The 10588-nt window shown below is 40.0% G+C and overlaps 2 protein-coding genes across 13 annotated transcripts; one reads left to right on the top strand and one right to left on the bottom strand.

Annotated features, from left to right (window-relative positions):
• Positions 1-839: 839 nt before the first annotated feature.
• On the bottom strand, positions 840-2356 carry ngrn (neugrin, neurite outgrowth associated). Its single transcript, XM_085392703.1, has 3 exons — positions 1816-2356; positions 1592-1702; positions 840-1505 (listed from the first exon to the last, which is right to left on the bottom strand). Exons 1-3 carry the CDS (start codon positions 2049-2051, stop codon positions 929-931), a joined length of 924 nt encoding a protein of 307 aa, XP_085248829.1. The 5' UTR covers positions 2052-2356; the 3' UTR covers positions 840-928.
• Positions 2357-2512: 156 nt separating this feature from the next.
• nfyal (nuclear transcription factor Y, alpha, like) lies at positions 2513-9645 on the top strand. 12 transcript variants are annotated; one of them, XM_085392691.1, is made up of 10 exons: positions 2513-2650; positions 3410-3510; positions 4851-4937; positions 5887-6033; positions 6335-6466; positions 6583-6685; positions 6802-6971; positions 7758-7931; positions 8086-8196; positions 8340-9645. In XM_085392691.1, the coding sequence occupies exons 2-10, from the start codon at positions 3430-3432 to the stop codon at positions 8394-8396; spliced, it is 1062 nt and encodes a 353-aa protein (XP_085248817.1). In that variant the 5' UTR covers positions 2513-2650; positions 3410-3429; the 3' UTR covers positions 8397-9645. The 12 variants fall into 12 exon arrangements, with proteins under 12 accessions (XP_085248817.1, XP_085248828.1, XP_085248827.1 ...); XM_085392693.1 differs by lacking the exon at positions 2513-2650 and adding an exon at positions 2657-2945 and having other exon boundaries at positions 4851-4934; XM_085392694.1 differs by lacking the exon at positions 2513-2650 and adding an exon at positions 2657-2945 and having other exon boundaries at positions 6583-6667.
• Positions 9646-10588: the final 943 nt, after the last annotated feature.

Here is a 10588-nt window from a genome sequence, read left to right as displayed (position 1 = left end):
CTTTGACTGTGGATGAAAAGTGGCTTTATGAGATTTGCAGATCACTGCAGACCGTTTTTGTTTACATTTTACAAAGCGTCCCAGTTTTAAGATTGTAAAGGGATAAGTTCAGAACTGTGGTTGTGTAACAACAACTGAAGTAATCATTCCTCTGGCATTGAATTGTTGATGGCCAGACTGCTTTGAGCTGATAGGAAGGCAACAAAAACCCAATAATCACTCATTACAACAAAGGTATGCAGGAGAGTATCTCTGAAGGCACAACAGTTTGGGCTGCTGATTGTGGTGAAAGGGTGTGGGAGATAATTTCTTGTCAGACTTGGGATCCCTAGAGTGTCAGATTACATCTAACCTGAGTACTGTTGCTGACTGCATCCATCCATGTATGCACAAGTTAAACCCACCAGTAGGATACCAAAGCTCAAATGATCTCAGACTCATTCCTTGAACATGACAGAGTTCACTGCACTCAGTCACCATATGTCAAACCAATAGAGTACCTCTGGGATGTTGTGGAACAGGAAGTTTTCATCACGTATGTATCATATTTTCAGCAATTGTATGACTTTATGATGTCATAATTCCTATCATGTCAATAGGGACCAAAATCTTAGAGGAATATTTCCAGCACCTTGTTGAATCTGTGCCACTAATACTTAAAGCAGCTCTGAAGGCAGAAGGGGATCCAACCCAGTACTAGCAAGGTGCACCTAATAAAGTGGCTTGTGAGTGTATTTGTCTATGTCAATAAAAATTGACATAGGGATAAACTGGGAAGTCAATACATGGGTGAAATGGGCATGAAATATCTGGACGAAAAAAATATATAAGTGCAAATATCTTTTGCACAAAGATTCAAAATAACTTTTATTTGGTAATTTGCACGACCCCAACATTGTACATGCTGAGCTAACAACACAACATGTTCTCAGATTCTATACAAAAAGTTTCCATCTGCATCAAAGAAATCATTCCCAACTTGGACTGCTGGAGAGGGCTTTTCCATTTTCACAAGCTCTTCAAGTTCTTCCTGTGTCAACACCTGTCCATCCCAACTCTCTTCATCCTCCTCTGTAAGGTCACTGTCATTAGTGCTGCGTTCTGTTGTTTCTGTCACTGTGGCATCTTCACTAATACCAGCTGCAATGTGTGTGGGCTGAACAGTAACAGGGACAGGACTCTTAGCTAGGGAACGTGAGCCATGACCTTGAATCACCGGAGTCTGATTAGCCACAGGGATCAAAGCACCTTCTGTGCTTCCAGGTGGGAGTATGGCTTGTGAGTTCCTTTCGGGAAGTTTCAACCTGTCCTGCTGTGTCCTAGCACCTGAAGGCAGCACCTGCTGGCTCATTTTAGCCATTACTTTTGCATTCTGCTTGGCTTTTCTTTCAGGAGAGGGGACGAATTTGCTTCTCAGGACTCTCAGGATCACATCATGACTGACAGAGAAGCCTTCAGCCAGACGCTCTACTGTCCACTCATTTGGCTGATTTTGCTTCAGATGTCTGAAAGTTGATTGAGATTTCATATGAGGCTTAATTTGAAACACTTCTTAGTTTACTGTCTGGACAAACTTAACACTCATTCTCACCTGATCTGCTCAATGGCATCCCAGGTTAACCTCCTCTCTGGAGCTCCTGATGGTGTCATCTGCCTCCTCAATATGTGATACTTCACAGTCTTCTGTCTTTTTCTTTCTTCCCTGAAACAAATCCCCAGAATACTTCATATATCTTGTCATAAAGACACCATATATTTATTATTTAACATAGTTTTACACTGGAGAAATGTGTGAAAAGTCCTATTGAATCTTACTGAATTAAGGCTTGCAGTTTGTCCTCCACGTCCTCCAGTTCGAGTTCTCCATTAGATGTCTGATCGCTGTATCCTGGTCTGCTCGATCCTCTGTCTGCCTGCGCAGGGCCCTGTCCCATCCGTGCCTTGCTGGCCCCTCTGCTTGCAAATCGGCAGTTGGTAGCGCTCACTGAGGAAATCAGAGATGGAGCACCAAACTTGGAGAGGAGGGAGAGTATCTGCACAGACCTGGCCATGCCAATAAACGATGTGTCGTCCTTTTATTCCTTTCGTTTTTCTTTTCTTGTTTTTAGGGAGTCACTTAGGTGTCATGAAAACAAAAACTTATTTTACTATAAATTAAAATTAACCTTGCTGCTCACGCACTCATGGCACCACTCATAGAAGTACTTCCGCAAACACTGGGCTCATAGCATAAAATCGGCGCTCTACTGCCAACTAGCGCTACGGAGGTAACATTATTACGTGTCCCTGTACTGAACAAAGGTGATTACCTGAACCATAACACTACTTAAATTGGACGCGTTGCAGGTTTGACGGTACTGATGCTGGATTAATTTCCACTTTTAACATGATCGAATACCAGTTAACATAAATAATACAAGTCAGGAGAAGTCTGCTGAAATATAAAAACTCAAACTAAATGGCGACATCTGCCGAGGGGACAGGGACACTGCACGCTGCCTCGCCCCCCTGTTCAAGTGTCACGCAGCTGCGCACCTCTCTCCCAGTCGCCGTTGTTTCATTTGCGCCATTTTGTCCGCTCACTTTGTTGATTGGGCTTTAGCAAGCTGTACTGGAGCCAATCAGAGGGAAACCGGACAGCGAAGATACGGTAAGGAAGCCCCGATTGAAGGCATTGGTAGTTGTCAGCACGGATTGGTTTGTCATGGACCAACCAAATTACTAACCCTGCTTAATGCAAAAAACTCAAATTGCAGTTTGATTTCGACCGCTGCGTCCCAAGACCTACAAATAGCTTCATGTTTCTAGCGTTGGCCACCGCGAGGAAACATGATCCTCGCTTGGTCCACAAGCCTTAGCTAGCGTTAGCTCCTTCGCTAAAATATCGTTTCTCGAACAAAGATCGGGTATAAAGCCACCGTTCGACCGTCAGCAAACGCTGCCAGGTACATTATAATGAGCTGTAATAAACAAGCTGCCCACAAGAAAATATACACGTTCGGAGTTTACGACACAAATGGCATCCTTATGCGCTTTCTAGAATTTACCACGCTTTTAGCTAGCGGACTGGCGCTAGCCGTGTTAGCTTCCCCACTAAAATACCCGCTAAATAAAATTCCCCTTTAAAGGAATCCAGCAGCTGACACAGCTGTGTCCTCCTGGGGGGATTATGTTTCAGCTGAAATTCGTAGACTTCACATTTGACACAGTGCGGCACAAGTCGGTGTGAGGAAGCAGTAGGTCCTATTTAAATATTGAGAACAATAAATTGAAAACACGTAGATATCGGTTAAAAAGACGGGGTTTTTTGCCGTCGAAAAAAATTATCATTTGTTTACGTATAAAATGCACTGTAAACCATAGAAATCCAATATTGGTTCATTTGTATGTTTTGTCTTTGCCTCATCAGGTTTTTCACGGTAAAAAGCCATGGAGCAGTACACCACTGCCACCACTACTACTGGAGAGCAGATTGTTGTTCAGACAGCCAATGGACAGATCCAGCAGCAGGTGAGCTTAGGGTTGACAATTTTATTGTCTAGCTTTTAATAAATAATATCTGATTCTCACACCCAAAATTTTAATCTGATGTAAAATGTATAGAAGTCCATTACTGTATATAGTAACCATTAAGTCTAATATACCCTACTAAGCTATAGTACTTTTTCCTTTGGGAAGGTACGATCTGTGCAGTCTGCAGTTCTGTTGAAGAAAGACGTTGAATCTATTTAATTATTCTTGAAAAATAATTTATTTCTGTGCATTTTATTTTCCACGCTGCATCAAATTAAAGTTGATTACGTTGATTAAACGTCATGAGGTGGAGGGTGGTTCCCTATTTTTTTTTTTTTTTTTTTTTTTTTTTTTTTTTGCTGGGAGTTGGAACCCTATTAGTTAGGTTGCTTAATATTTCTGCTAAGTACTCTTTAAAATACCAGAATAGGGAGGATGGAGTAGGTTTAAGTTTATTAGATTGATCAGTATTGCTGAACTATGAAATATTTTGGGTGCAGTGTATTTTTTATATACAGGTATAACAGAATAGCTTTAGTGTTGTTGTTTATTTAAACTTGAGTATGAACTTATACAAAATGCAGCAATATATTAAACAAACAGTTTTATTGATTAAAAAACACTATATCGGATTCATATCGGTATCGGCAGATATCCAAATTTATGATATCGGTATCGGACATAAAAAAGTGGTATCTCTAGTAAAGACTAATAAAAAAGTCACATTGTAAAAGACAACTAGTGACAATTTCTCAACGATATATAGCTGTATTTCACAATAATGCAAAATAACATGTATAATAATTTTTAACATGAAATCCTCAGTCACAAACATGAAGAAGATGCTATTTTCATTCAAGTTTCATGCTAGATTGAGACATGACACACATTTATACCACAAAAATATTAATAATCTAAATAGAACAGATCTTTTCTAATTACTCTACTTATAACCAAGAACATAATTGTTTAAAAATATGCAAACTTTTTTATCTTTTCAGGTCAAATTTTTAAGGTAATCATGTTCAAACTTTGTTTGAGTTTTCATTGTGCAGATTCTTTCTGCCTAAAAGGCAGAAAACTGGGTTTACTGGCCTTTTAAAATAAATAAATCTAGATATATTTCAAACATGAAGCTAACACTTCAAAGCAGGCATTATAGATATGTCCAAGCCTCAAACCATATAATTTTTAGGCAAATCGGAAATGGTTGAGTATACATTGTTTTTTAAAAAAAAAATGATGATTTGAGATGCAATAATCCAGTTCCAATATATTTTCTTGGTACTTTGTTGTTGAGTCTGTATATATGAGTCTGTATCCTGCCCTGCCTGCAGACACAGGGCACAGTGACGGCTGTGCAGCTGCAAACAGAGGCGCCAGTGGTGACGGCCTCAGGCCAGCAGGTGCAGACACTCCAGGTAGTGGTGTCACCGCCGCCCTGTGTCAGTGTCATGACTGTTTCACAGCCTACCGGTTTGCATGCCATAGCCAGGGCTGTTTGTATTTTTATTTTTCCAGGACCCATCTGTGCTGTTTGGTTCATCATTTCCCTCCCAAGCATGTCTTGCAACTGCACGTTCCTCAGCACAGTGTTTTCTGTGTCAGCCTCCGGTTTTTGCTTTTGCTCTCATGGCTGTCTAAACTGAGTTGTGCTTGTCTCTTGCTATTAAAAGCAAGTTTAGAAAGTCAGATGTTCTTGTTCTCAAGTGCGATGGCTGTGGAGAAAAATATGCAGAATATACAACAGAACAACCTTCTGAGGTCTGCATGGATCCACATCCATTACTGGCTGCCACTGTTCATCATAGTCTGATATTTTTCTTACTGTTGTGCTGAATAATGTCAGCAGGTACCTTTGCCCTTACAATTTTACTTCCTGTCATGCTGCTGCTGCTGCCACAGACCATAAGTTGTACGCTGTGGTCACTTTATGGTATAAGATGAAATATCAGTACCAAGTTGAACATGTGAATGCAAATTAATTTTACCAACATCTTGACCACAAAGGTACAGGAAGCAAATTCCGTTCTTGTAAGCTCTTGTTTCAATAGCAGTATGGCTGTAAATACAAGACCTAAATTCTACATGCAGAAGTTTTGTATTTTTCTGTAGCCTAAGCTCATGAGAAAAATGATTAAACATACACTAGATACATTGGGTCCAGAAATAATCTATGCTATATAACAGGATGCTTTCATGTTTGTATTTTAGGAAACCATAAACGTGAGATCAACAAGTGCTTTTATCCACAGTGTAGTATCCTGGATGTTTCTCATGTCATACCACTTGCATGCAGCTCTGCAAGTCACAAGAGACACCGAGACGAACACTGTCAGTGCTGCTATAATAGCTGTCTGAATCTCCCTGTAGGTCCAGGGACAGCCTCTGATGGTTCAGGTGAGCGGTGGACAGCTCATCACATCGTCAGGGCAACCCATTATGGTGCAGGCCATGTCAGGGAGTCAGGGTCAAACCATAATGCAGGTCCCTGTATCTGGTGCTCAGGGACTACAGCAGGTAAAGTATCTAAATTAAATTATACATTGTTCTCTAAAGCAACACTGTTTACTCTGGAATAATATTAATAGTAAACTAACTAGTATAGATTTGGAAGTAAACGCTGAAGTTTGAGAAGCACGTTGTACACTGAGTAGGTTTTTTTCCCCTTGTTGTTATTTTTAGTGTTTATGTAAGATTAAGTTGATAGCGAGGTAGCAAAGTGTACTTTTTTTCCATGTTTATCCTTGTTATTCTGTTTGCTGTGGTGTTGATCTATAATCCAGTTAACCACTGTTGATGTTTTTGTACCTGTCTGTAGATCCAGCTGGTGCAGCCAGGTCAAATCCAGTTGCAAGGTGGTCAGACTCTGCAGCTGCAGGGCCAGCAGGGTCAGCCTCAGCAGATCATCATCCAGCAGCCCCAGACCGGCATGACAGCTGGACAGAACCAAGTACTAAATTTTGAAAAAATTAAAAAAGCAAAAACCCAAGCTTCTTATTTAAAAATCTATTGAATAAATAAATCCCCATAAAATGATGTAAAGTAATTTCCCCCCTCTCTATCAAGGGACAGCAGATCAGCGTGCAGGGCCAACAGGTGGCACAGACAGCTGATGGACAGACCATCGTCTACCAGCCTGTCAATGCAGATGGTACTGTCTTGCAGCAGGGTAAACTAGGCTGTCCTCCAAAATTTGTGTTTGACTTCTGCTATTTAGACTTTCTAAATAGGAGCATGGGTGAGTTGTCATGTTCAAAAAGTTTTGGGATGATTATCTGTTTTCAGGAATGATCACAATTCCAGCTGCCAGCTTGGCAGGTGCCCAGATTGTACAAGCAGGGAGTGCCAACACCAACACCACCAACAGCGGCCAAGGCACTGTGACCGTCACCCTGCCCGTCTCTGGCAACATGGTCAATGCAGGTGGAATGGTCATGGTAAGGCCCTGTGCAGAGGTACCCAGCACCTTATTACCTTTGTTTTTCCTAATCTAGACTCTCACATGGGTATATGGTAAAGGTCATGGGCTTAAACATATATTTTTTATGAATGATCACTGGTGTTTTCATAGGTCAGTTATAATTATAGCTCACCTTATCAAACCCTAAAATGAACACGTCTAGGTTTGTTTAACCCCCCCTGTAAACCTGTGGTCCTTCTAAACAGGTGATTTTTGGATACATGCTCTTCCCGGGCTGTATCCATGTTAAATACAATTCACATTAGCATTTTGTTCATAAGTAAAACTAATAATGTTTTGGAAGTTTCATTATTGGTGCTTATATTGCCTGAAAACAACAAAGCATAAATAGGGTTCCTTGAATTTAAGTCCACATTTAAAAGATGCCGTGTTCACTGCATAGACTGTAATCCTAATGACGTGAATGGTCATCCAAATCCGGCTTGTCTTTGAATGCTACCCATTTTGTACAAACAGTAGTTGATGGTCAGTTTCATTGTGTCATTTTGCTCTGGACTTTTCAGGTTGGGCAGCTTGCATCCTTAAGCTAGTAGTTAGTAGAATAAACTGACATTGTGAAATTTCCTGGCAGTGGAGACCCAGTATGCAACTGTTGGGGAGTCTAAATAAGAATGACTTAAAACATCTGTATGGGTGTGGAAGAGCAGTGTGAATTTTTTCTTTTATTTGAATGGATTGATATTTGTCTTTTTGTGAGTAGGATCTGTTGTAAAATGCGTGACATATTAAGCACTGTGTCTTTGTCTTTTCCTTCAATCAGATGGTACCTGGAGGTGGCGGCGTTCCCACAATGCAGCGAATCCCATTGCCAGGGGCTGAAATGCTTGAAGAGGAGCCACTGTATGTCAATGCCAAACAGTACCATCGCATCCTAAAGAGAAGACAGGCTCGGGCTAAGCTGGAAGCAGAGGGCAAGATTCCCAAGGAAAGGAGGGTAGGCCATTTCTGTCAAACGTATAGACTTGAGAGGGGGGGGGAGAACCCTATATATTTAAATTCTTCTGTGTTGTACTCTGTGTGTGATTTTTAGTGATGGGCTTGTTGTGAACCAAATTTTAATGTGAGTAATCCACCTTCTTCCTGTCTAGCAGAAATATCTACATGAGTCTCGCCATCGTCATGCAATGCAGCGTAAGCGGGGAGATGGTGGTCGTTTCTTTTCCCCTAAGGACAAGGAAATGGGTCTGGGATTATCACAGGTAGGCAGCTGTGTGTAGAAAGAACATAGCAACTCAAGCCTATAATGCTTGTTGCAAATTGTCATACACTTAAAACTGTGAGATTTTAAGTGTATGAGCTCAATTTGCTTTTGTTACCTCCCATTTCTGCCCTTCTGATGCAGGATGTCGCCCAGGCAGCAGCAGATGAGACAGTGGCTCAGATGATCCGAGTTTCATAGCACTGTCACTGACATCATCACTTCTTTCTGAACTCTACCCTGCCTGAGATTCTTCATCGCAGCTGACCTCCTGCCACCACTTTTTCCTTTCATCTGTACTTCCTCCTGCCTCACCGCCATACACCAAACCACAGTGCTACCACTGGGCTTTTTCTGTTGTCTCTACTCCTACACTGGTCTTCCAGGGAGCTGGCTGTATGGCTGCTGAGACTATGAACTTTTCTGGCCTTGTTCATCCAAAAAAATGGATGCTGTCATGCTCAGCTTATCTGGTTGAGCACTAAGGACCAGCTTTTTATTTTCGTAAGCATTAGTTTTGAAAATAACGAAGCTAGTGACAGGAAATGACAGCCATGAAGCCATCATGTCAGATCCTGGTCTGTTTGAAAATGAGATTTTTGTCACCAGTGGATGCTTTTTGGTTTAAATATTTTTTGTAAATGGTACCTGTTGTGTTTTTTTTTCCTTTTTCTTTTTTTAAAAAGAGATATTCTTTATGCATTGATGCTACACTGCTGTTCTTTATGTAAGCGCCCTTATTTTGGAATTTCATCTTTTTAAACCCACATAGCGCAGGGGTGGTCTCAGCATGCCCTGTGTTCACTGAGTAAAAACAGAAATGTAATACTAATGTGAAGATTTTGTACAGCCATTACTTCCCCAATGTGTTTGGAATACCTACTGATTTGCCCAGTTGTGTGGATGCATTTTATACAGTTAGTAGTTGGTGTTTGTTGGGAAAAAAGTAGTTCAGTGTTGCATCACCTTACGCACTCTTATCCACGTAGTTACATCTTCATCGTTCAGTCCGTCTAGGTGGTTTTTTTTCTTCTTTGTTTGAATTGTTTTTTACCTGTCAGATGCAGTCCTGCAATGTTATTTTTTTTTAAATAGTACTCTGACATTGTATTCATGTAACCTTTGTCAATTAAATTTTATTAAGTGACTCAAGGTTATAGGTGGATTCTTCTGTTTTTTTTTGTTTTTTTTTTACTCCCTGATTGTGTAGAGTTCAGACTGTCATCTATTTATTTAAAATGTCCCCTGAGTCTTAGCCAATGCCATGTAGTTTTGTTTGCATTATAATGCCTTGGATGACATTTGCTGGAATTTTTTTTTTCACAACTATGTTCATTAGAAACTGTTTTTCTCTTGTTGCATGAGTATAATTGTCAGATATTTTGGACAAAGTAACATACATTTCAATTTTTGATAAGGATGATTAAAATTCTGTGTATAGTCTGTGAAACCTTTGTGCACTTATTTCATTTTTTTTTTTTTTACTCTCATGTATTTAATTTGTTCATAATGAGATGTCCAGCATTGTGCAAAAGTCTTGAACCAGCCCTCATTTTCATATTTTGCTAGAAAAATGGGGAATAGGTGTAAAGCTTGTTTCAAAACCAACATGTTTTGAAACAATCAAAAAATAGCCCACAGCTTCCCAAAGCAAAAGCTGTTTGTGAATATATTTTATGTAGCCAAAAGTTCCAAAACAAAATATATTCAGTTTGCTATCACAGGAAAAGGAGGAGTAAGGAGTTATCTCATTATATGATTCTTTGATTAAAAAACAAAACTAAAACTACCAGATTTTCAAGATGTTTCTAACTGATGATTGAGTGACTACTACTTAGGTCATAATATTAGTAATTGGGGGTCAAAAGTGGTGGTGGATAATCATTTGTTGAACTTAAACTATATTGTGACATATTCTGAAACGGGGATGAAGTTCAGGTTTTTCACCTTGAACAGTATAAAAATATCAGGGAAGAGGGGAAAAAGTGGGGAATTAATTAATATGCAGAGTAACAGTGATGTTTGATGCTGACTAGCAAAGTAGGGTTTGTACAAGTTGATGAGAGTACATTTTGTACGTCTATGTAAGTCTTACTCTGTGAACAGTAGCCTCCAAATAACTAAATTAAAGGTCACATTTGATCAGTATTACAAATACCTACCTGCCAACATTCTAGTGGTTTTATGATTGATTGATGCACACTGGCCCACTAGAGACAACAGAGACCTGCTGATATAGACCTTGTATAGAAATGCAATCAAAAGAGAGCCTTTGGGTCTTGGGGTCAAGGAAGAACGAAAGGACACCTACAGAAAGAAACTGGAAATCCACTCCAGCAGAACAATACCAGTGATGTGTAGAGTGGAATGGGGGAAATAACTAGGTTTAAGGT

This window comes from Rhamphochromis longiceps, linkage group LG20 (genome assembly GCF_057381845.1).
Source record: "Rhamphochromis longiceps isolate RC_006_pf linkage group LG20, R_longiceps_female_GT1.1, whole genome shotgun sequence".
NCBI classification, from domain to species: Eukaryota; Metazoa; Chordata; class Actinopteri; order Cichliformes; family Cichlidae; genus Rhamphochromis; species Rhamphochromis longiceps.
The sequence above is the reverse complement of the archived record's forward strand: the minus strand, read 5'-3'. Positions and strand labels throughout refer to the sequence as shown.